We start from the raw sequence: 26,572 nt of genomic DNA, 5'->3' as shown, positions 1-26,572 counted from the left end.
CACCCAACAGACCTGCCAAGGGTTCTGGGGGGACAGCCCGGGGCGATGGGGCCATTGACCCCCAGCAGCCGGAGGATGTGTTGGTGTGAGGGCTGGGGGACAACAGGAGGGACCTGAGGGACCTTCCCAACCTGAGAGGCAACACAACAGCCCTTGGGCTTCCCCAGGAGCTGATGCCGTGTCCTCCCGCTCACACGGACCCCGGCTGGACAAAGCCAGTGGGTGCTGGAGACCATTTCCATGGCCACTGCACAAAGGCGAAGCACCTGCTGGGTCACAGCCCAGGTTCTCCATGCAAAGTGGGAACAAGTTCTCCCCTCAGCGAGCTCTGAGCCCTTCCAGAGGACGCTTACCAGCGATACCAGGAGACCGAGGGCATTTACTTGTAGGGAGCACACACCATTCTCCATCACTCCACACATACAATGATTAGAGACGGTATTTCCTCCACAATTTTTATTTTAAATTACAAAGGATGTTGCATACATTGATGAATTTGTATCTGGACAGAAGTGCTAGAGATTAAGGGTGACAAAGTAAACAAAGTCAATAGTTTAATTGTGCCTCTTTTTGAAAAAAAAATAAAAACTGCACAACTATTAACCAACATTTAACATCGCAACTCTTAACACATCATGCTTGTAACAAGGTACATTTTCTAACAGAGACGAGACTTTCAGTAAGGTTTTCTGAGCTCCAGTTGGAAGTTGATTACAGAGTATCCAGGACAGCATTAGGATGGTGACCCCAAGCGCGGGCAGCACACGATGCCACGTTTGGCTTAAAACGCCTTTTGAAAATACGTTCCACACCACCTCCACCCGCATGTGCCGTCAGCCTTAAGAGTTCACTCAACCACAACGACTGAGCATTAAGTTTGATTTCACATAATATTCTGGGAGATGATCCAAATCAGAATGTAAGAATATCCATAAGAACGATTAAGAAAATTAAGTGCAACTACTAGTTCTATTTCTTAATCAGAAGATATTGATAGGGTGGAGTGTGCTTTTGCCACTACCAAATCTGAGCCAGAAGTTTTCCTTAGCCAGTTCTCACCCAAATTTGACTTAACAGATGCACGACTACAAAATATTCTTAAGCAAAACTCTCAACACTGATGTCATCTAAAAAATTTGGAGTTTTTATTTTTAAATGGAGGGGGGGGGGAAAAAAGAGTGGCTTAAAATAGCTCTGGCTCTGCTTTTAGCTCCACAGCTCATTAGAAAGACAATAAATGCATAGTCATCATTTGCTCTTGTGGAAGTTCATGAGTGTCTAAGAGGCTGAGGATTATAATTCAGTGCACACACATCTTGTCATGCTAGAAGCATTGAGGGGAAAAACATGGCATATTGTGAAATGTAAATTGTAGCAAGATAGAGACGTTTTTGTATGCTGCAAAGAATATATAACCTAGAAGTGCCATTTTTCGTTAGCGACATTTAAGAATCTCAGTTTGTATTGGGAGATACTCAAGAGTGGTGTTTTCTCAACAGACTAATGCCCTTAATAGAGTTAGAAGAAGAATCGGCCACGGCAGCTGTAACTGTTTGAAATGTACTTCACACGATCCCTGGGTAAAGAGACTGAAGGAGCCAAGAGCACATCTAGCAGCACACTCGACCAGGTGATTCCAACTGAAGCCTCCAACTTAGAGAGAAAATAAACCCATGATTAGGTGTATGCTTGAAAACCAGGTGGCAAGGCCAAGCACAGATCCTGACATTCATGGTACCTCATCGGGTTCTGCCTCCACAGAATTTCAGGAAGACTTGCAAGCACGTTTGAGGAACAGAATCGCGTTTGCTATTTCTGCTGAAGGCAACTTGTATACAACCCTCTGAAATTCTCCTGAAGAAGCCTTTTGGAGCTTTAAAAAAATAGCTTTGTTTAAATGATTTATGGAAAAGCACATCCAGTCTTTGTATTTTGTGAACAAGCGACTGCTTTATTAATGAAGGCAAATATCAGATGAATATTGGGGGAGGGATCTTTTTTAAAAAATAAAACTGACAGCACTGTATTTCGGAAGTGTTTGGTTGCTCTTAGGTTGGTTAAAAGACCCTTCATTCATTTTAGGGGTTGGTTTGTTTAACAAAAAACCCCAACTTTTTCCTGGCCCTCTTAGTATGGAAAAAAGTCTGTCTATAAAGCATTAGAACTGACCACAGCTGAGCCCGACTCTCACAGCAGCTTTACAGCAACGCAGCTTCATCAAATCACAATGATTTCAACTGGTGTAGTAAGAAAATCCAGCCTATCCACACAGAAACGCAGCTTTAGGAGTAAGTCTCATCCAAAATAAAGTACTCACCAAGAATCAGTAAATGTGTGCAATAAACCATAAAAGGAAGCGTTAGCAAAAGGGGTCGAGGGCTAAAAAACACCCTTCACGAGCACCCCCACGTTTTGCAAGGCCATTCAAAAACTGGTCTTCCGTATAAATACAAAAGGACTATTGAGAGAAACTGAAATCAGACCTATCCAGAACTTCCTTCAGGATGCTTTTATCAGCTCCGATTCCATTTCAGGGGGGTTGGGTTTGAAGAGTGGAGAGGGAACGAGAAACATTGAGTTCTAGATGTACAAGTAAGGCACAATATAAAGCCACATCATCATCATCATCATCTGTCATGAGGGAAGGAGGAGAGGACGAGAATCATACATGGTACAGGAGAACGAGCAGCCCATCGATCCCAAGGTGGCACCTACGGTCAGACTGACGAGATCTCGACAAGAGCAGGTACGACAGCACGAGTTTAATGTGGAACAAACCCCGGAGAATCCAGTGTATCAGAAAAAGGAAGAGCTTGCGTTTGGATTAAATCAAAAAACACGTAGGATTGTTTTTGGATATAGGATTAAAAGTGAATATTCACAATGCCTACACTCAAAAACAAACAAACAAAAAATCCAGGACTTCAGTAAGATCCACATACCATGTATGAACACTGAAAATCTTTAGAAGTCTTCTCTAAAGATCCTCCAGAAACGCATGCCACAAATGCCAAAAAACAGAACATGTACATTTGTTGGTTTTATATCCTTATAAGATTTTTGTTTGTGATAAGTATACACTAAATGTATATATTTTAATGACACTAGAGGAAGCAGATTGTTACTGGCATTAAAGTACAACCATTTCTAGACGGTTTAAATGCCACAGAGTCCCCTGGTTAAAATGTAAAGCTGCACAGCTTGCCTATGTCACCTTTATGATAAAGTTAAACCAGCAAAAGGTCTTATCTTTACTCTACATTTTACTGCCAGGTTTATTTATCTCAAGTATCGCTGCAGCATTCTGACCAGCCCAGAGTTAGCAGCAAGTGGCAGGAATCATATAAAACGCAGTTGTTTTTTTTCTTTTCTTTTTAAACAAAGTGCTTTTCTAAGATATACATACATATAAATAGGTACAAAATAAAGTGTCAACATTAAAAAGCTCAACTATTTAAAAGCTTTAACTTAATACATAGAAAACACTGAAATGCAAGGGTACGGAATTCACTAGAGAGTCAAAGGCTACTTTGAAATGCTAGACCAAAATCATATTCTGGTTTTCAGACAAAAATAAAGAGCTATAAAGTTACATTTGCCCAGCATTTCTGAGCAGTAAAAAAGGGGCATTTTTAATACCTTGTCAGTTTCATTTGCCACAAAGGTCTCTACCTGATTGCAAAACTGCTCTCTTAACATTTAGGAAACGCTGCCCCGGATCCAGCGGAAGGACCTCTCGGGTCTGAGCAGCGCGTTGACATCGGAAAGGAACAACGAGCATTGAAATCTGGGTACAGACACGGGCTCCGCGTCAGCAGAGACATTCTCTGTCGGGGTCTTATGGGCCAGATGCACCTCCCGTACAACTGCGGCACGGTCGGTAATTCCAGCAGGAACACATCTGCGCCAGCGCGGGAAGCAGCAAACTCTCACCTCACCCTGACCACACCACCTGGAACAAAACACCCACATTCCACTCAGATTTTTTAAGTCTTAAGTGGATTTGCGAAGTTTCACCTAAACCGCCCTGGGTGTTTGTTCAGTCTCCTGGAGGAAACGCTTTCTGCTCAGCTCAGTAGTGGTATTTGGGCCTTCTCCTCCTCCCCTTGGCATCTTCCAAAATGCGGGTGAGTTGTGCACCCCACGGGCGGCAGGGACACCCCCGCTCCCACCGACTTTATTCCTAGGACAGGCTTGGATATAAAAATAAGCTACTTATAAACAAAAAGGAATCACAGTACAAACAAACTCAGACGAACTAGAAATGGAGAGATTCCCCAAAGGGAGCGGGGAGAAAAGCCTTCATGGACTTTTGCATTTGTTTTTTTCAGCAGCTACATTTGAAAATATTTGGTATTTCTATTTTCAGTAAACAGTGTTTTGTCATCTTTAAATAGGGAGAGAAAGAACAGGGAGGAAAACGGGGGGTCCATGAAACCAGAGAATGATCTTGCCTTGAGATAAAGGACTTTCTCATCAAAGGCTAAAGCTTTTCATCTGTAGGTTACACTGACTACAAAGCCAACTCTTATTAGCAGAAGAGCAAATAAGAACTGTGTGTTAATATTCCTCAATCATAGAAACTACTGAATTAGCAAGAATAAGTCACGTATAAGTCTGAAGAAGCTAGTTTCCAAATACCTGTACAAAAATATAAAAGTCTATAAATTTTTTTGTTGTTTTGTTTGAAGCCTGTGCTGATCCTCGGAAACATCACATGCATAATAATACATCGACTGGAAAAGTGGCAACTAAGGAATTAGATATTTGTAGCTCTTTTTTCTCTTTACATATATACACATTACAATAAAAATAACTTTATTTTGGTTGTTTGGTGGAAGTATACTACAACAAGCTAAATATCCGTTTCTTTTTTTAAATTCTCAAAGTTGAAAACTATTTTACCAATAGCTTACTAAAATCCAAATATATTAAAATCTCCTACAGTAAGTGCAGAGAAAAAAGATTCAGAGACGCCCACCAACTTATCTACCATGGAAGCGAACTACGAGAACAGCAAAACAATATCGTTAGGTATGAATGCTCCTTCTGTAGATAATTGGACCCAAACAAAAAGATTCACAGTTCAGTAAGATCCCTAACCCTGACCTTTAGGTTTTTTTCTTGTTTTTTCGTTTGTTTTTACATTCAGTACAGTATCATATAAGCTGTGCAAAACTTTACTTAGACTGGCAGTTCGCCATATCAGTTGCATTTGTCTTTGGTACAAAAATAAACAATCGCATTAATGTGCAAGTATTTGTTTTCTTCCGGCCAAAGTACCGAAATTGAGTTTTCTAGAGCCATCTTTTATACAATACATAGACTCTGTGGCATATATCTACATTTTCAACATATTCCTATATACATTCAAAAGTTTTAAGAGCTGGAACAAATACATTAAAACCTATAATCTTACCGTCTATACATCTTGTTTTTTCCCCTCAGGGTTTTCTTCATACAAACTTTACCAGCTTGCACTGATAGCTCTCCCCCCAAAATACAAGGCACAAAGAATAGACTTGTTTTTTTCTCTTGCTTGCACAGACATTTAAATACTATCTTAAGCTCAGAAAAATTAAAGTCTTATATGGCACACTAGCCCTAGTGCCACGTGTGCTATGTACAAGTTAACGGTTGCAAAGAAAGATGACTGGGTTTTAGGAACTAAAGAAATTCCAATTATTTATATATATATATATATATAAAACAAAAAAAGAACAAAAAACTCCCTAAATTGACAGCTTTACAAAAAAATGCTTCCTCTTGTTTTACCTGGAGCATAAACCTCTCACAATGCCTGGCATATGCTAAAATGTTTTACTAACAGAAATGTGGTTTTGCTTCTAAACCAAAAGTGATATATTCTGGTCCTACATAACTTAATTTCACAAAGAATCCTCACCTCTGTATTTAACTTAAAGCAGCTTTGAAACTACCTGCTTTATGCTCCGAAAAATGCTAGTAAGCATTTTAGATCATCATGCTTTTTGTTTTGTTTTACTACATTATTATTGAAAAGCGATGGAACCTAGTTGTGTTTCCATAATGCTAAACTGACATGCAGACCAGAATGCAATTTACAATGAAGTACTTGACGACACAGGTAGAATCGGAGCGACGAGAAGAGCTGGAGTCGCGGCTTAAACTTTGGCGGCGGGGACTCGCAGCCCCACGAGGCCGCCGGTGGGGTCTCCCTCTGCGGTCTTCTCTAGAACTTGATTCACAAACTCTGATGTCTGTCCAGCTACAGGTGGCCCTGAGAACGGTAAGAAAACGTGCTGGAAGTTACTATTCATCGCATTGGTTTGGACATTCCTATGAGGCGTTCAAAGCAAACGAACACTGGTTAGTAACCAGCCAAGAGGCACAAAGAACTGAAATCAGGAAGAGCTTCTTCCATTTCTCTATTCCAAAAATTCTTTGCAATCTAAGATTACGTGTCTCTCCACAGACATGCAAATACATAGAGATTACTGCTTACCCAGAGTGTCTTTAATAAGTACGTTTAACTTTTGCTCCATGTTGACTCCTCTATCATCTTTAGGTACCTGCACCCGGTTAACTATTTCTTGTTTAATGGAGTTGATGACAAAGAGTAAATTATCTGCAAAGAAAACAAACTGGATTAGATTTACAGCACAATGTCCCTGGAGCAAGAGAGAGATCCACAGTTGTGCACACACAGTTATCTGTGAGAGCCAAAGGTGTCACATCACACTCACTGTAAAATTAAGATGTAATAGTTTACATCTGTAAACATATTTTCAAAAATATTTACATCACACGCATACATCTATGTAATTTACATCTGTAAAATAGCTCAACACTGCAGGTAACCCAATTTACACACACTTTATGGAGCGGACTGGTTTTGGACCAACAAAATTGTTGGGTTTGTACCAACCCTGTTATCTCTATGAACTGCCAGGTGTGACCCAGGTTACATGATGGTGCAAAACACAGACTTGTCTGAACAAAAGGAAAATTAAGACGTGAAGAGTTGTATTTACCATATTCCGTGTTGAGACCCCAGAGTTTTACTTTATTGGCTTCATACTGGGCTTTCTTTTTTAGTCTACAAGCCCTATAGTAAGAAGAGGGGAAGAATTAGAACACTAATAAAAACTTCCAGAATACTAAGAGCATCTGTCTGTTTGCCACATGAACTCATCAACACTCCCCGAGCTGTGATGTACAAAATCACCTATGTGCTCACTCGCCCTCACCGACAGCACCTAACATTTGCTTACATATCACACTTGTGGGTTTGATCACTGTCTCAATCATTTGCCCTGCAACTAAGGGCGCCGGTTTCCAGTGGAAATACATTGTTATCTGGGGAACAGGCCGACTACCCCTGCAAAGAGCCAGCTGTCCTGCTTTTTGATAAACTGCTAACTGGCCCATTGCAAGAGCCACTGCGATGAAGCAGGATCTCTCATGGCAAAAATGAGTTACGTCTTAATTGCAATCCAAATTTCCTCACCCATGTGGCGTTACCTCACACGTACCTGGAAGCCAGCTTGTTCTTTTCTTTTCTTGACCTGGGTCTGGCAGTTAAGGGCAGTTCGCTGACTGGTGTGAGGTCACTGATCACCTTATTCAGCTTCCTCAGTTCATTACCGATCTGTAGAAGCTTCCTGGGGTTGGGGGTCAGGTCTTCTACATCGGTCCTCCGCGATTTCTTGGCTGCATATTTTCCTGGTTTAAATATGTAAAAAATTGGGTTGGGAAGTTACACAATACGAACACAAACCTGCCAAACCCATTCTTAAATCTGTATTTTTTGGGTGCAGTTTAAGTTCCTTTGTTCATTACAAGAGAATGGACTGGAATCATGTGACCCCTACGGCCTTTCACAATAGAAAGAACATTTCCAGACAAACTGCTTTGGACAATTCATATTATATCCAGATCAGATAAAAGCAAATACTGCTGGCCGGGCTACTGGGTGCAATAGACAGTACACACTCAACTGTGCTGAAAAATGTATGTCACAAGTTCAAACTCTGTGGTTTTGCCCCAACTGCAACTTGCCAACCCATATGTTCAGCCAATATATCCTCCTGCACACTCGAGTTGATTAAATTCTTAATAATCTTATTGCTAAAGTTGTGTATTAGGGAGTGTCACGTCCTGGTATTGAAATGATCTTCGGTGATACGGAGCTTAGATGATGCACATAGAGGCTGGCTGACTTCTTTGCTATGTATTTCAAGCTATTCGAGGCCTCATTTTCCTAAGGAAATACACACGTTCAAGACAAAACCTTTATTCCTGAAGATCCTCTGCCACTGCTACGTATCTTTTTCCACATTTCTATTAAAAACTCTGGTTGTTACAGACACTTGCATGCAAATGTTAATAAAACTACCAAAACCTGCTCTAGAAATATTTAATAGCGAGCTGATCACTTGGCATGATTTACCTGCAGTAGGAGACGACCTCGGTACGTGTATGTACATGGAAATAATAAAATCTGTAGCTTCTGGATGTTCTGTAGCATTTGATCCCAGAAATCCCTTGTGTACGCACCTGACTTAGAGCTCACTTGCTCCTCCAAGTGTCTGGTGGGACTGAGCCCTCCAGGCACGTTTGGTTATTTGGTGTTTAACAAGTACAGATATAAACCTTCGTAAGAAGGAGCAGCGATAGGGATTTTAGGTACTGATATCTCACCACAGGATAAATAAGCACATCAAAACTAAGGAGATTTCAAAAAGAAAAGTTTTCTTCCCTGACTAAAATCACAAGTAGCAACAAAATATTTTGGTTTAACAGAAGGTAAACTGCCGTGTTAAAGACAGTAATTTTCAACTGTAAGGGAACGTTAACGTTATAAGCAGGGAAGATTGTTTCATTTTCTCCTTCAAAGCCAAACCCAAATGGATCAATCCACCCAAGTGGTCCTGTGACAAGAACACAAACATTGCTTGTAAGAGCGGTTTGTTCTGGGTGGTGTTAGTCATGCGCGTGGCACAGCAAATTGCCCACCAAAAACACGGTTTAGACCAATTGGGTTAGGTTTCTGAGAGGGTATTTAGAAATAAATAGTTTATTTACAGAGAGGTAAATGCTTCACTGTGCTGCATTCATGTAAGCGGGAAAACCAAAAAACGACAGTTAGGCCTTATTGCTTATCCTTGAGTTTGTGCTGCGGTTACCTGGACCTTGGCATCTCAGCTTACTCCGACCGTGAGACTGCACCAACAGCTTCAAGGAGCAAATATCAGACACGCGACCCATCCCTTATGGTCACGGTACCGCACCGAGAAAACTTCAAGCTCTTGGGGTTTCCACTGAAAGCCCTTGGAAGTTAAAATTCTCAATTCATCCACTTTCCTCTGGCAGAAACCACACGGTGGTCACTGTACAGAACTCTGCTAACCGAGCAACAGACTTCCAGTGTTTCAATAATTTGTTTTCGTGGCCAAAACACAACTTCTCAGCACTTGCACTTACAGGAGTTTGGCTGCTGAAAGTGTCAGAAAGTAAGAAAGACATTCACTTGTGACTAGGAGTCTGTTCTTACCGTGATGGAGACCGTTCTTCTGATACATGTTACTTGGTAACGTGTCTCGACTCCACTCGGACGGCCTCAGCATCCTTTCCTGTTGCGACGGTGTCAGCTGCTCGCTGTACTCCCAGAAGTATCTTCGCTTGCCTCTTTTCCGAGAGGATATCGCAGTCATTTCTTTCAAATCCTCCACGGAATCATTTTCATACCCTAAAAGGATGTATTGCATTGTTTATATAATATTGACAAACTGTTTCTAGCCCTTTAATGGCGGACTGAGTATTCAAGTTAAGAGCGAAACTCCAGACAAGGCCTGTGTTACATTATCTAACGGAACTGGCTTTCAACCACTGCTGCGTACTTGTGTTAAATCCAGGGGCAGACACTGAGCAGTGATGGTGTTTCATTAGTTGAAAAGAGACAAATTATTTACGCATTTAAAGCCCCTTTATATTCCCTGACCCCTTAAACCCCCTTGCTCGTCTCCCCCCATCCCACCACTGCAGAGCAGCCAGTGGGGGAGCGTGTGCTTCCATTCTCTGCGGGAACAGAATCCTAACTCGCTCCCACATTTTAGTTCATCTCTAATCAAAAAGCATGGAAAGAGAAGCAGATAATAAAGATGCATCAGCAGAAGACTAATAAAGAAAGCTAAATTATTCAATCATAGACTATTCTGATTTGGAAGGGACCCAATTAGGATCGCCGAGTCCAACTCCTGCTCTTCCTTAAGTCTGAATACCCTTGGGAAATAAATTAAACTGCCTGTGTCCGTTAAACTGAAGGAAGGGGGCTCTGTTACCAGGACAGTGACCTGAAGGCCCCATCTCAACAGAAAGGAGCTGGACACGAGCTGTTCAATCTCCTCCTCACCCCTTCAGTGGGATGAAGAGAAACCATCTCCAGTAAAGCCACACGATGTTTTAGATGTATATTAAGATGCACTCGATATGATGAACTGTTTGTGAAGTGCATGGAAACTGTAATGCCACTATCCACATCGCAGAAATATTTATACCATAATTATGTAAATACAAACCACAGGTTTCAAAATCCCACATAGGCTTTAGAAAACAAAGACAACCTATACAAAGGTTAAAAACCCCAAACCACTGCATTGCCTTTCATACTAAAACTCTATATCCTAATTTACATTTACTTAAAAAATAACGCATTTCAAAACATCACGTACACTAATGAAGCTTAAAGAAAAGCCAAACACTGAAGGGACTGGAAGCTTAACAAACCCTGAGCCCATGTGCTTGAGCTCTGCTTCGCCTTTTAACAGCAGCACAAAGAACACTTTCTTATTTTTAGCACAGTCCATTCGACGAGTCTGTTTGCACTTGAAAACACAGTTGAAAGAATTAAACCAAACCTTGTTGCTTTCGCCTGACTCTCACCTCGGAACCCGAATTATGAACAGAAGTCGGCTGCGCAGAGGGATGAAACCACTTCTAAAGTTCTGTTTCTAACCATTTAGTCAACTCATTTACTTTGATTATCTAGTTTATTAAAAAGACAGTATTTAAAAGGCAAATCAAACAATGAAACAGGCTTTATCAAATATTTTCTCTTGTATAGCCAAAATTATGACAATGTACATTAAATATTGTTTCGATTACCATAAATATTTTTAACCGTACTTCCATTTTACCCAAACGTTGCTTGACAGAAGCATCAAAATATTCTTAAAAACCCCACTTACTTTCCACTTGAAAAAAACACGTCAAACTACGCAACTCATTATATAGCTATGTATAAATTTAGAACAACTTCATGCTAACGCAGACTGCAGCCAGCCGACCAAAACAAATCCCTGTAAGAGCTGATGTGGACAGAGGTAAAACAAGGTTAAAATCAAGACTTCCTGTTTGCTTATTTAAACTGTAATTGAGTTAGCAACTTAAATTATGTTGATTTAGTGCATCCTGCCTCGCAACCCTACCCCTGAGCCGCTATCGCTTTAGAGTCACGCTGAATAATCCAGCGCACAATGTTCTGACCTGGTCTGTAACACACAGGAGCACAGCACATCGGTTCAGCTTTTCTGCACTGGGTTCATCTGCCTTGAATTCTGCTCTCAGCAAACACCACCCCGCGGTCTCACTTTCTTTGGGCCCCTCAGAAATCTGACAGGGTTCTTGCATTCGCCTTTCAAGCCCTTCACAAGTCCCTCCCAACAATCTTAGTGCACGTTCCTTACTGCAGTTTTAGGTCTAAATTTGCCAGGGTTAAATGAAGTAAAACAGAGTAGAGGATGGACGTGCCTTGGGCATCTTAGCACATTAGAAACAAAAATAGCCCCAGCAAAACAGACTCAGAAAAACCCTTCTCTTCATCATTTAATGACACCGACTTCTGACTTTTTCCCCCAACTCATGGTCCAGGTGTTCAGAAGAGGTAAAACGCAGCTTCTTCAAACCATCTCAATGTCTCTATGAGCACTTTCCCCTTTCAGCTATTTCTTCCCCAGTGCTACTGCAAACTGAACCAGTTGTTGCATCTCCCATTTCTGGAACTTCTTGGCTACTTGTTGGGAGAAGCGATTGGTTACAACTACTTCTATCAAATGAGATATGTAAAAATACACCGGTAATAGCCAAAAAAGGTTTAAGTGCTAAAAAAATCTTGGGTTGATAATTCCCAGAACAAGTTACCTTTGCAAGGGATCGAAATTGCTAAATCTGTATCGCGGTGCTAACGAGTACTTTGTTATTTCTCCAAGTTCCTGAAGTTCACAAGCATTTCCTCAGACAACACTAATGCTTTAAGGAAGCATTTCACACACTCCAAAACCAGACATCAAGAGCAGCAAACAAAAGCAAATTGTGTATAAAATACATGAATGGGTCAGTAATAACTAACAAGTTTTTGTCCTTTCAGTAAGTTACGTCTTCACTCTCAATTTATCAACTGATCTGGGTTTCAGTCCCATGGGATGTTACATCCTCCTGCACCGTGCTTGTTTTTAGAGCCTTTACCCACAGTATTTACCTTCACTCTAAAGGCAAAAAACCAACACAAAGCACACGAGTGACATAATTAAAATACCTGGAGACACTACCCTCTAATATAATTAAAACGTGTGGTGAAACTTTTAATATCACCATACTCGAGGTGAATGGCTTCATTCGCTTTAAGTTCCAGCAAGCACATGAGCCAAGTTCCTCAGCTACTGCACAATGCAGTTGCGTTTAGAAGGTGAGAGCGATTGCTTGGCAGTAAAATTGGAACTAACAGCAAATAGTTAATGTAATTTCACCCCCTGAAGCCTCAGCATCTTAATACGACATCTCTTCTCCAAGGTTCCCAGGCTTTCTGCGCAGGTCTCCGTGGGCTGCACAGCTCCGTGCACTGCGGCAATCGACAGAGCCCCGGAAAACAGAGGGAGTTCAATTCAGGAGGAGGAAGAGGTTTTAAAACGCTAATGGAAACGTGTTATGTACACGTAAAAGTAACATAAAGGGCACAATGTTGAACAAGTTCAATGCCAACTCAGGAAATCTGTAATTAAATCAGGGAGCTCATTATGACAAACACTGACAAGCTTTAGGGAAGCTGCTGTTTCTAAAAAGGCAAAATTTCAGCTGCTTTCTCCCTGAAGTTCCATATTGCAAATATCTGAATAGCTCAATTCTTATACTCTACTACAAAGCATTTATGAAATGTGAATATTAGAACACTTTCTACAATGAAACTAATATATGGTTACAGTACTGTGCCTTTCCCTTCAGATGTTATTTTTACACAACGTTACCGCTTTGTTACCTTCCAGGTGAAGGTTAGTTCTTATTTCTGTTGTTAAGGCTCCATTTCTACATGCAGAAGAGAAGAATTCAGTATCCTTTGAAGACCCACTAAGTGTTACTGCTGAAAACCACCAAGAAATGCTTCTATTAGTTTCAATGGTAGGTTCTGTACCTACAGCAGGACTTAATTATGAAATTATTATTTCACTCAGGCTACGATTTTATAGCAGCTATCAAGAGACACAACTCTGGATAAATTCAAAGCAGCAACCTATGCAAGCACCAGAAAGCTTTGCACATCCTATCATCAAGCCACAAAAACAGAAGGCAACAATTGCAGGTAGTTGCTCTACGACCTTAGGCTACCAGCTTGGTTTCCTGTATTCTCTATTATTATTTTTCACTGTTTACGTAGCTTTTCTCGAAACGGAGCAAGAGACCTTGCATAGTTTTCCTTAAATACATTTTGCAAAGCACTTAAAAGAATCTGGGATGAAAGTTCATAATTTAAGATCAGTGTTGTCATTATTAACCATAGAGCATTTAAAGCATCCTTCCCCGCTTGGCGGACAAATCCGTTAAACTCCAAGTTAAATCCCTACACTGCTGGTACCTGGTTCTGAGAACGTATCGCTGATGTCGTCATCTTTATCATCCTCATAATCTTCTTCCTCATCGTCGTTTTCAGACAGCTCGTGCTCGCTGCCGAACCCTTCGTCGTGGTCCTCGTCTTCAATGTCGTCCTCATCATCCTCATCTTCCTCCGGGTCTCCTTTGGCTGACTGTTCAGCCACACTGTCTGTTACAAAGAGAGAATAGTTGTGCTCTTCTTTCTTCTGGGAAGAATCCGAGGCGGAGGTGCTGGCAGACAGGCTGCTCTCGCCCACCACAAGCGCGGGGGCCTCCTGGGGCGGACTGAGGAGCAGCTCTTGAGTCTCTTTAAAAGGCAGAGCAGGAGTTGTACTGTGACTGTGCGGGGACTCCATTCCTTTTCTTTCTTGCCTCTTTGCTACTGCACCACAATAACAGGTGTTTTCCTTTGCTGCATCAGCGTGCGTCTGGCTCAGCACCGGTCTGCTCTGCGGTAAAGGATTGATCTTTACTTTTGCCTTTTTAACGTAGTCTTTACATTCAACATGAATGTTCACCTTTTCGTTATTGTACACGTTGGTCTTCACCACGATCTGTGTACTGGAAGCAGGCTGAGCTGCGGGTCTGCTCGCCTTCTGAACATAGTCCGACAAAGGCGCCTCCGCCTGAACGTTCTTGGAGGAACAGACCGGGGCTGCTGCTCTGGTTGCGATTTTTTTGCCAGGTAACAAAGAATTTAAAGGGTTTTGTTTTACACTGAAGAGCAAATCAGGGTAATAGAGCGAATCAGAAACAGGCTGGGAATCCTCACTGTTAAGCTGAGCCAGTGTTGGTGTTTTGCTTATGACCTCTTCGTCTTGGTATGGGCTTGAAAAGTCATCAAGGCCCAGATAATCCACCTCTTTTGTTCCCCAGATGTCACAGCTGGTTAGTTTAGTGTATTTAGTTAAGTCTTCACAGTAGGTGTCCCACTGCTCCCACTTGGAGGTGAGCGCAGCTTCTTTGTCCAGGATGTCTGTAAAAGACTCCAAGTTCTCAAGGTCTTTGCAGTCCTCCATTGAAAGTAAGTTGTCTCTGGAGCTTTGCTGATAGTCCATTTCTCTGTCCTGTGCATGAGAGGACAAGTTAAAAGTTAATACCAAAAAAAAAAAAGCTATCAATCATCTCTGTCCTCTACTTAATCTAGTACAGTGAGCTTAATTCCAGTTGTAACATAGAGAGATACCTCAACTTCCAGCTAAAGCATCTTTTGAGGGTCAGACTGCAGTCCAGCTTCTGTGCTCTACCAGCAGATCCTTCTGAAGAGACTGCTAAAGATACAAGTCAAACGCTGCTGGATTCTTTTTCTCCTATTGCAAATTCACCTGGTCACCAGGAACTGGACCAGTACCAACACTCATGTATTTAAAATATGAAAGACATTCCTGGCAAGCTGTCCCAGTCTCTGTGAAGCTAGGTCACTCTCTGCCGTGTGCTTAACAGAACATTCTCAAGTTGACCAGTCCCTGGAATACCTCATTTTAACACGATCAAATAACAACTATGCGCTACCTTTCTTTTTGATACAGGTGAAAAAACAAACAAACAAAAAAAGAACACTCGTATTAGTAGCTCATGAGTCAACTTTTGTTTTGCTTCCCCTGCATTCACAGCTTGGGTGAAGCAGCATAAAGCTGCTCTTGCAGAAAACATTGTGAGGAAGAGTCTCAAGCACCATTACATAACGTCAACACAGCTCTATTTGATATCAAGCCTCTCCTGAACGCCAGCTTTAACGAGCATCACGTTTGCTGGACAAGCATGAACGTCGAATGACATAAGAACATTCACGTTGAATGTTATGTTCTTCCCTCATGGGTAGCTCGCAGTAATGAATAATCTTCTAGCTTTCTTGAACAAATGCTCCTGAAGTTCTATACACACACACACACAGAAGGATGACCTACCAGTTCATACATGAAGTCTGGATCTGAACTGCTTGCCAAGAGATCCGTGCTCATCAGAGTCTGCTCGGAAAACACATGGCTCCGAAAGGCATCCCCGAAAGGAGGGTCCATTCCACTCACACTGGGCTGCAACAAAATTGATACTCACATTTGAAGCATGCAATAAAAAGGCGTACAATTTTCTTCAACAAAACATAAAGACTATTGCCATTTCATCCAAGCCTCTGAGTATGTGCTATATGTCTGTTCGGAAGGTTTTTACCTACATAGATAAGCATGTCATTTCTCCAAGCCAGAGAATGCTGTAAGAGCAGCTAACAACATGCAGGTCCTTAATCAAAGGACACATTTGTACTCATCATATAGCTGTGAGAGCATTGCTCATTTGTTCTTTTTTGTTGGTTTGAAATTCTCGTGTGTTTGCCAAGTTTAGGGATATGTCAGCATTTGTACAAGGAGAGGGAACACTGGCAAGATCGGTATCAACAGGCAGCACACGCTGGCAGGGCCTTCACCCTGACACAAACTGCTCGTACTAGAGCAGCACTGACTGCCTTTAGAACCATTAGAACTCATAAAACTTCCACCTGAGATTTTAACGATAGCAAAATTTATTACCACTAACTCAAAAGTGTCATATCCCTTGGGAATGAAATGAAACTTTGCAAAAAATCATGATGCAGGATGGCTGGGCGTGCAGGGAATGGGCAGCAAGGCTTTCTGCTACATTTCATTCCAGAGCTCTGTTTCTCTTCTGGACACACTTGCCCCGAGGGCTGGGAAGGGAGAAACACTGTGCTGTGTGAATCACTGCAGTAATAAGAGGCTGTTCTCCAGTATCCACCCTCAGCAACTCTGCTGTGTGAACAAATCCAGTACCAAGAGCAGCAGCACAGCTTCCACCGCAGACACTGCTGGGGCCCTAAAAATACACATCACTTCATCTTTGCTACACTCTTCCTGCTGATGCTAATCAAATTTGCTCTTAAACTTCCTTTTTTCTTTTAAATAAGGGAACAAAATTATTCACAGAAGCAAATAAAAGGCTTACCTGAGGCATTTCCAAGCCCAGATTACCCAAGTCCAATTCCAAACTTCTTCTTTTATTCACTTGTAGATTCCTTTCCAGCTTTACTTCAGTCTCCGTGAGTTTACACAATCCATGCAATTCAATTGTTCCTTAGGACAGCTTCAGTTCACCCTGCTGTAGCTCTTCTGTTCGTAGACTTCTGTGTAGAATAAACACAGCAAACCCCCAAGGAGGTAAGTCATCCTTCATCAGAAAGGTAGCGCTTAAAAAACAGCCAAAGAGAAGCAAAGGCAAAAATTTCCCCTGAGAAATGATTATTCCTCATGCTGGAATGTACAGTCATTTTCTTCCTCTGCTGTCTTTCATGGGATGAAAAGCCACAGATGCTACAGAACAGAGTTCCTGCAAAAATCTCGCTAGCTGAGCTACATTTTGCTGCCTTTTTTCCTCACTACCAAGACCACGAGCTCTACAGACATATGAAAAGCCGGCCTAATTGGAAATAATTACCAGCATACTGCCGGGTACACAAGAGAGAAACAGTCTTTATGACTAATAAAACAGAGCCAATAAATTCTAAAAATGTCTCAGGCAAATGTCTCAAAATACTCCTTTCTGAACAGGCAGCGGTGCAGATTCAGCGGTATCTCCTCGTTTTCTTAAGGGTTTAATCCATCCAGCTTCAGATCAGATTATATCCATCACTCATAGAGCAGCATCTAGTGGCAGTGGGATCACCGCACATGGGCTCAGCCTTCCCATCAGAATCCCTTAAAAATTGAGCCAAATTCAGGGTTGCCTGATCGAGTATCCTCTCTATTAATTGTGAGTAAGGAACACTGAGCAATTGGTCCCATTTAACTACTAGCAATTTTGCCAGTTTAGTAGTTTCTATAGACCCACTGCTATTTCGTACGTGTACCTAAAGACTTTTCCGAGCCTCATATCCCACTTAATCCTGCGTTTCTAACAATGGAAGGAACACCGAACTGTGGAAAAGCACCTCAGCACAAACATTGTTAACTATATCTAACTAAAAGTATGATAGAAGACTCATAAAATAAGTAACAGGAATTAAAAAAGAAAAACGTTATATCAAAAACAAGAATGAAAATATCACCCATGGTACCAAGCCTTAGTATCTGATGTAACTCCACGGTGTTCAAGGATGCTGCTTTCCTACTGTCTTGCTTGTCTACAAGATCCCTGCCCTTAAATAAAAAGTGGCTTTAACAAAGCAGCAGCATGAGAGAAGCATCATAAAAAACCCCAAACCCATCATACTTGTGCAGTTTTTCAGGATTATCAGTTAAAATGCATTGGTTTCTTTGAGCAGAGCTCTTCGCTCAAGCATTGCTAAGCCAGACTTGGGTGCAATCTGCTCAGACTATGTTTATTCTCTTGTTTTGAACAACAAATAGTGAAGTAAAGCATTCTCCTCCAGCACAGGACAGCAGCCCTGCCATTATTCCTACTTTCAGACACCGACTCAGTTATTTTGTTGTACTCGGCATACAAACTATCACACTCCGGCTAAAACAGCCACTATGCCAAAAAAAAGCCTTTAGTTATCAAAACACATTGCTTTTCAAATAGTGGCCAGAACAGAAAGAACAACAATGCCACAAGTTCTCAGTAAAAACCTCTCCCTGCCAAGGGGAGCGGTGCCTCGTGGGGCCCTGGGACCAACAACACGTGGTTCCTTCTGGAGAATTTTCTTCCTGCCCTACAGCTTCCAGGGAACTCTTTTTACTCATCTCTAAGCGATGTTCAGTTTGTGTCTCACAGCCACGCGGGCCGCTCTGCCCGTGGCACAAACGATTAATTCACTTTTCAACCTGGTCCAATAGATGAGGAGAAAGGGCCTGTTCTTTAACAGAAATAAAGGATGTTCTCATATGTGAAGAAAGAGGCGAGAACGCTATCACCTCCAATACCAGCCTACACCTGAGTAGTACCTGACGTTCTTTCCATACAGAGTGGCAGAGCCTGGTGCCTTTTTTAACAGAACATCAGATTAATACCTTGACAGCAGCACCAGAACACAGGAGAGACCGTCAGCATTGGGCCTCTGTGTGATATCAGGGCAGGAGGAAGGAGATATTCACATTTACTGCTTATTGACCGGGTATTCTTTGTTATGTTTTTGTTAGAACACGTATGTCAAGCCATTCCACCATGTTTCATACTCAGCTGGAAAGGGAAAAGGTGAAACTTCATGTGTGCTGACCCTGATTTCAGTTACGATTGATGCTTCCAAGGGTCAGGACCAGGGAGCTTTTGGATCATTTACAAATCCTCGAAACAGCCATTAAATGTTCAAGATACTTTCACTACCTCAAAGACCAGAGCAATCTTTAAGCTATAAACTTACAGCACCATTTAAGAACGACAGCGCCTGTCCTCCCAAGTCATGGCAGTATATCAGCTAATCTGACTGTTCCTGTAATTCTCTTTATATTTCACTCTTGACGTTTTATAACGTTAAGATTTAAATGTGATTTGAATCCCATTAGGATCTATTCAAGCCGTCTGAGGGAGCTGCACGCTCCCAACAAAGCAGACCCACTGCCAACAGCTTTCAGAATTTCCCAGAATCACCAAGATCTTCATTAAAAGACTCCCGGTGTTGACACTGAACTATCGATACTTTTCATGAGCTATTCCATTAAGATGTATAGGAGAAATCAGCAACACATATGGAAGCACAGATATAAAATCTGCAACCATTGTAAATCGAAGTTTCTCAACAGACCACAGTTGAAGTCCCATTTGTGCAGAATTTATCGCTATTGGCACTTTCAGCCCAAGACTGCGTTGGAATAGAATATTCCAGTCGTTACCTATAAAGAACACAGATTTGAGATCTGTGGCAGAGCGCAATCGCAGCAGTGTAAGAACTACCAAAAGATAAATACAGCAGGAATTTCCACTTCAGGACAATTTTCATTAATGTCCTAACATCAGCCCTTCCCAGCCGCAGAGACACAGAGTGGAAATCCCACGTTTGCTCCAGTGCAGGCGGAATCCAGAGCCCGCAGCCCCGGGCAGGGCGACACCGCCGCTCCTTTTGGCACAGCCCCCTGTTAAATCAGATTAAGGTGATTAAGGAGTCGGTCCCTGAGCTGGTTCCGTGTCTGCAGATTCTTGAGTCGCACCAGTGCTTCCGGGAGAAGGTTGGCTTGTTCCTCTGGGCAGGACGAATGGAAAGACATCTCAGGAACTTTTGTGTTCATCTAACGTTCAAGAATTTGGGGTACTGATGGAGGCGTGCATATGTATATTGGTTAAATTGCCCACGTGTCATCAATAAGTAACCAAAACCTGTTCAGTAGAGTTGATAATTCATTAATCTAATGTCAGATCCTAAAAAAATCTTCTGCATTTATACGTACTTCTTGAAAATGCACATTTATAATAGATTAATAGTGGTCCCAAGACACCCAGGACAACTGAACTTCAACCAATCTCATGGCAGGCTTATTCCACGACACTTATTCCATGCCATTACTGACGCAGCAGCACTCTGAAAGCAGCAGACAGCAGGACCTAAACTCAAAACACATAACACTAGTGAGATATTTGGCAGTCACCAGGCACCTGCCACATCCCTGGAGCAGTCAAATACCCTTCTGCAACAACATATTACCTCCAAAAAAGCCCTCGTAACAAAATAAACCTGAACTGCCAGCTTCAGCTCGACAAGTCTGCAAGTCTTCCTCAGGCACCTGGGTGAATCACTGGTGCTGCAGCTCTAGCTAAAGTTGCTATTTCTGTCTCGGTTCAGATGTGTGTTTTGTACCATTTGAAAAGCAGGCAGAGTCGCTACACCGCGGTGCTGATCGTACGGTGCTTATTAGCACAGCAGCTGAATGCCTGGTAGAAACACATTACATGAACAATTACACTTTTCACGCTGCTGACTGCATCATAGGGCGGTTTGTCAAAGTTAGTTTGGATGCAGATAAAACGTGGCACGTCACAAGAGCTTGTGAATACTAAACTTACAAACTCAAGCTAAAACATGCAAAACGCCGAGCTCTGAATTTCATTGAAAGCACAAAACCGATGCTACGTATTTTAAAAGAACCATTACGTGCCGAGCAGCGTTTGCTGTATCTGGACATTTTATGAAGTACGACTGTTAGAGATGCAAGAAGTTCTTCTGCGCTTCTCTTAAAGCTTTTTTCTTCCACAGTTCGTGCCAATTTGCTTCCCATAGCAGAACTCACTCTGCTCACTGTGACCTTCAAGAGCAGAACATATTTTTCTGGTTTGTTTCTGAATGTAGCGGGGATTTGTTGTTGTTTTGTTTCGGTTTATTTCCTACGTGATTCTTCACTTACTAGCCAGACTTGAAATAATTATTTCACTTCCCTCTATCAACACAAAGACACAACGTTTTCTCTTCTGTTTTCGTGTTCTTTTTTTGTAGCGGGTGAGCAAAGACACTCTTGTAAAGGTCTCAGCGCCCTCCCACCCACCGCAGTTTCATTCACCTGCTCAGCCGAAGCAGCCAAGTCTCTCTGCTGTCTCTGCGATGTATTTGTATTCAAATGCGGGCACAAGCATCTAAGACATGATGCCCGTCGCTTTCTCTATCCTGGAAAGCAAAGAGCAGCTGCTAAGACACCCAGATCCTCCGTTTGATGGAGCTTTGCCATTTTAAAGAACTAAAGACACGAAGATTGTTTCCACTTCTTTCAAGCCTCTTCCCATCAGCAGACGAAAGCTGTCACTTTGCCATCTCGGTTCCTTTTCCCCTGCTGACCTTCCCTTCCCAATATTATTTTCCTCACCCTGCGTGCCCACGGCGGACAGACCTCACGTTCTGGAAGCGGCAGCACTGAACGGACACAGCAGCCCAGGTGAAAGAGCTGATGAACCACCAAAAAGAACACGGCGCCATGTTCATTGAGTGAATACCCCCCACGTTAACGCCAGACACCCAACTTCCAAGCGGAATTTCACTTCAGCACAACCGCGGAGGCAAATACAGAGATGCCAGGAACTGATCATCGCGCAAGAGGCAGAAAAAAGTGGTTTGTTTTAACTAACAACGTATTGCACCTATGTATTATATAGCAACTATGACCAGAATAATATATTAATACAAGACTTGCTAGCTTTTCTGTACATTTTGGAACAAAGACTTAGATATTATTGTTATTTTAGCGCAAAGAGTGGGACGTGCAGCATGTTAAACTTATTAGAACTGTATTAACACACTTTGATTCATTTAAAAAAGTTTTTATAGCTAAAATATGAATTGCATAAACCTTTATTAAAATAGCACTGCAGGGCCAGGAGAGTTGTTTACACAAGAGACTCGGCACTAAGACGAACATTCATTTCTTTTTCAGCCAGAGATTTCCCCCGGAGCCAAGCGTGGCCAAAGCAAAGACACAAAACAAAAGCAAAACTAGACAACAATTCCGCTCACAATCTCCAGCAACATTCTACATCCCTACATGACGCTTGCTTTTGTAGATTCTTTTTTCTGACAGTGCAAAATCTTTCAGGGCAAGAAAAAAAATTAATCCTATAGTTCCCCGAAAAACCCTCTTCTGATGAAAGGAATGGTACAATCTAGTCTGCTCTTCATAATGAAGAATTCTGTTTTGTTATACTTTGGTTACAAATGGGTTATCGGTATAGCGCACTTCAAATCCAACAACAAATCAGAAAGACACGTTAGTCAAAACAGTCCAAAGAATAACAAAACACGCAAACAAAACCAAGAGGAATTAAGAAGCTATATAATACTATAATCAGGGAAATTATTATAGTAACGTCTAAACCTTGAAATCTACAATTTCCAGACAACTTTTGGCTTGACTTCCAATCCAATGCCATCTTTCAGGCACTTCTTATGAAGTGCCAAATACCCTTATCAAACTTCTATTTTAAAACATCATTTAATTAAGCTCCACAAACCACACAGCATGGACATGCGAGCCATGGAAATCTAAACTATCGTGCTCCCTTGTTTATACCCCACTACCAGCCTATTAGTCAGACAAAATCTTCTACTTATTCCAAATTAATTCCTGCTAACAGTTAAGGGACTTTGAACAGTTCTTTTGCCTCTCATTAAAAAAATAAACAAACCATGGCAAGGATGTGCAATGGTTTGATGCCTCTGCTGCAGATTTCTCAGTTAACACTCGCATGAAACACAGAATAATTCTTCCTTTGCTCAGGTAAACTACTGGCTGCAAACGTCTCTGAGATATAATATCCCACCTCTAAGAAGTAATATCACCGAGCATTGATACTTCTATAAGAAACCTTTCCTGATAAAACATTCACTCAAAATATTTCTTACAGAAATTCTGACTTCGCACTTAAGCTGCCAACAATAAAAATCAATCAAGTTTCTAAAACACCTGTTTCAGTCCCTCTATAATTCTCATGAAAACATGTGTGTAACAATAATGATGATGATGATAATAATAAACCCTCCCCACAAGGATGCTTAGAAGCACTTGGTTAAGCAACCTTAAGCCGAGGGGTAACCAGCCTTTTTATCAATATCTTTAAAACATTTTAAAGTGTTTGAAAGACAATATCAGAATCTGATTCCGTTCTGCAGGTTATATATTGCATTATTTCAACAAGCTAACCTCAAGTGGCAACAACATATATATTACGCTTACTTTAAATGAGAAGTTAACATTTCAGCTGGCACAGCTGAGTGATTGAAAACTGTTGAGCCTGTTGCTTAGAGAAACCTGAAAAAAAAGAGCGTGTGTTTTATACCGGAGCGTGACACAGTGAATTCTGTTCATTAGATTATCTCTGGTATCTGAGCAGCTGCGTGAGGCAATGCCCTGAGCAGCCCTGGCCGGGCTGTGGGGTTCAGATAAACCCCGGCCGAACCCCGGGAACACCGCGGGCATCCGCACAGAACAGAGCGCCCAGGCCCTCCGGGACGGAGCGGAATTAAAGCTCGGGCTCCGGTCCTTAGTAACGTGAGGGGGCAACCGCCCCGTGCCAGCGCTGCCACCCCACACCCGGGGAGGAGCCGCCGAACGCCAGAGACGCGCCCGGGGCAGCTCCTGAGGCGGCCCGGGGGAGTTTTGGGTGTTTTATAAGAGAAGTCTGTGGGAACTGGCTCACAGGGAGAGGCGGGAACACCTGTGTGCGGGCAGCGCCTTCCCCCCGGCTGTGCCCAGGCTGACGGGCGGGTAGCGAGAGACGCCCCGAGGCAAAGCGCTCCGGAGGGCCGGGGCCGCGGGCGCCCCCCGCAGCCAGCGGCGCTGCTCCAGCCCCCGGCCCTGCCGGGGGGCAGCCCCGGCCCGCACCGCGCCCCCGCCCCTGACCCACTAACACACCTCCCAACCAACATGGCCGCCCCGCCAGCCAGCGCGGAGCGCAGCCTAGCCCGGCCGCCACCGCTCCGCCCCGCCCTCCCCGCCCGCTCACTGGCTCGCTCCTCAGCCACACACGCTGCTATTGGCCGACGCCCACGCCGCTCACCCGCCCAGCGGCCCTTTCAGCTAGGGTGAGGCGACATGTAAACAAACCCCCTTCCGCCGCTCCGGAGGGGACCGGCCGCATCCCGGCGACCCCCCCAGGCCGCCCCGACCGGACCCGAGCTGTGTCCGCCCGCCCGGGGGACACCGGGAGCCCGCGCCAGCCTCCCCCAGGCCCTGGCGTGGCCGAAAGGGCGCGGAGGGCTCCCCTGCCCCCAGGGAGGCAGCCCCCGCCCTGCGGCCCCCGCGAGGGCTGGGGGCGGCCGGCGCGGCCTCCCCGGAGCGCACACCCCCCACTGCCCGGGACAAGCCCGTTCCCAAACAGCCGGCGCCGCCTCTCGCTGTTCACCGGTGAAGCCCACATCCCCCCGCCCCAGTTACATAAAACGCCGTGCCGGAGCGCGGACGGTCCCTCTCGCCGCCCTGCCCCGCCACACACAGATCGCCCGCCGGCCCGGGACCCCTTCCGCCTCCCCTGGCTCCGCAGCCTTCCCTACGGACCGGAGCCGCCCGGCCGGACACCGGCACGCCCCAGGCAGAGAAAGCCCACACCCCAAGGGGCACCCCCGACCGTCCCGAGCGTTCCAACAGGTCGAAGGCGGAGGAGGCGGCTACGAGCCTAAAAAGCAACTGAGAGCAGAACTGCCGAGCCCTTCTGCACCCGAGCGCAGCGGCGCCGCGGACCCCGGCAGCCCCTCCACCCGAACAACCAGCACGACCGGGTTTCCCCGGCAGGACGGCACTTTCGTTTCCCCAGCGCTCGCTGCGAGACTCACTCTCCTTGTAAGAGCCCGGGCCGCTCCTGCCGAGTGGAGGTTGGAAGGGACGCTGACAACTCGCTGCCGAGCCCGCGCTCGGTTCCCCGCGCAGCCCCTCTCACCGCGCCCTCCAGCCACATCGATGCTGCCCCCTCAGCCATCGGGCCCGAACCCTCTGCTCCGGGCGCCAGACACCCCCCGCGCACAGCGGTTCTCCCCCGCAGCACCGGCAGCCACACCCCCGAGCCGAGCGAGGGGAGCGGCGTGGCGGGAGCCCTCCGGTCCGCTGGGCACCGTCCCCGTGCCCTGCTCCTCGGGAGCCGGGCAGACACACCCCTTCCCGCAGCCCCCTGCCCGGTGCGCACGCTAACACCGCCTCCTCCCCGCCGGGACGCCTGCCGTTCCCCCTCCAAAGGGCGGCCCCACGGCCCCCCGCGCTGCCCTCCCGCCTCCCCGGGGGGGCAGCCACCGGCCGGGGCCGCCGCCCCGCTGTGCCGCCGCCGCCCCCGCGGGCCGCACTCACCGGGAGCCCGGGGCTCAGCAGGGGGCGCCGCCCCGCGCGGTCCGGCCCGGACCCTCCATGCGGCTTCGGGGTTTGTTTTGTTTATGTCCCTTCCTGACGGGTTCCCGGAAATCGCGTGACTCGCCCCCCTCACGTGGGAAGGGCGGGCGGGAAGGGAGGGGGGGGAAACCTGCGCCAGCCAATCGCCAGCCAGCGTCCCGTCGGCCAATGGGGCGCCGCCCCGGCGGGGGCCTCCCCCGTCACGTGACAGCGGAGAGGCGCGCGGGGGGTATTTAAGGCGGTGCGGAGGGTGAGCGGTGGCCGCGCGTTTGTTGCGGTGGTCCGGGTCGCATCGTTACTGTGCATCCCCCTGCAGCTCCGTGCTCTTGCCGCGCTGGTCCGGGTCACATCGTTGCTGTTCATCCCCCTGCAGCTCCGTGCTCTTGCCGCGCTGGTCCGGGCCACATCGGTACTGTTTATCCCCCTGCAGCTCCGTGCTCTTGCTGTTGCCTACAAACGGCACATGCAGCCCCCTGCAGTGACAGGTGCTTGGCCTCCATCATGTGAGACACAACTGGAAAAATCAGTAGCAAGAGAAACCCACCCTGAAACCCAACCCTTCTTCTTTTACTGTCTGCAAATAGTATTTTTTCTATTGTTTAGACAACTTTTTCGCATTTCACCTCTCTGTAGGAATACAATTTCTTTCCATTGTACTTAAAACACATCAAGCTTGACGATTCAAAGAAGAAACGTTATTTTGTCTCTGAGGCTTTCTAATGTGTCACTCTGGAAACAGAACCAGGCATCCACCTCTGACACCTCAAAGCCCTTTGCATGAGTAAAATGCCTCCACGATTTCCCAAAGGAAAAGCTTCCATAAGCACCTCAGAACAACTTCCTGTGAGGGGCACAGATGCAGATATTCAGATTTCCTAAACAATGTGAAAAGAAGTTAAAAACATTTGAAATTGAAATGACAGCGCTACCCAAGA

The 26,572-nt window shown here is 44.6% G+C and overlaps 1 protein-coding gene across 6 annotated transcripts; it reads right to left on the bottom strand.

Moving 5' to 3' along the window:
* Positions 1 to 429: 429 nt before the first annotated feature.
* On the bottom strand, positions 430 to 25,731 carry CREBRF (CREB3 regulatory factor). Of its 6 annotated transcripts, XM_065849086.2 has the most exons (10): positions 25,599 to 25,731; positions 16,861 to 17,038; positions 15,810 to 15,935; positions 13,886 to 14,969; positions 13,292 to 13,393; positions 9,536 to 9,730; positions 7,515 to 7,704; positions 7,014 to 7,087; positions 6,485 to 6,607; positions 430 to 6,259 (listed from the first exon to the last, which is right to left on the bottom strand). In XM_065849086.2, exons 2-10 carry the CDS (start codon positions 16,867 to 16,869, stop codon positions 6,144 to 6,146), a joined length of 2,019 nt encoding a protein of 672 aa, XP_065705158.1. In that variant the 5' UTR covers positions 16,870 to 17,038; positions 25,599 to 25,731; the 3' UTR covers positions 430 to 6,143. The 6 variants fall into 6 exon arrangements, with proteins under 6 accessions (XP_065705158.1, XP_065705155.1, XP_065705157.1 ...); XM_065849083.2 differs by lacking the exon at positions 13,292 to 13,393 and having other exon boundaries at positions 25,599 to 25,730; XM_065849085.2 differs by lacking the exons at positions 13,292 to 13,393; positions 25,599 to 25,731 and adding an exon at positions 25,094 to 25,204.
* Positions 25,732 to 26,572: the final 841 nt, after the last annotated feature.

This window comes from Patagioenas fasciata, chromosome 14 (genome assembly GCF_037038585.1).
Source record: "Patagioenas fasciata isolate bPatFas1 chromosome 14, bPatFas1.hap1, whole genome shotgun sequence".
Lineage (NCBI taxonomy): Eukaryota > Metazoa > Chordata > Aves > Columbiformes > Columbidae > Patagioenas > Patagioenas fasciata.
Note: the sequence above shows the minus strand (reverse complement) of the source record. Positions and strands in the feature narration are given on the sequence as shown.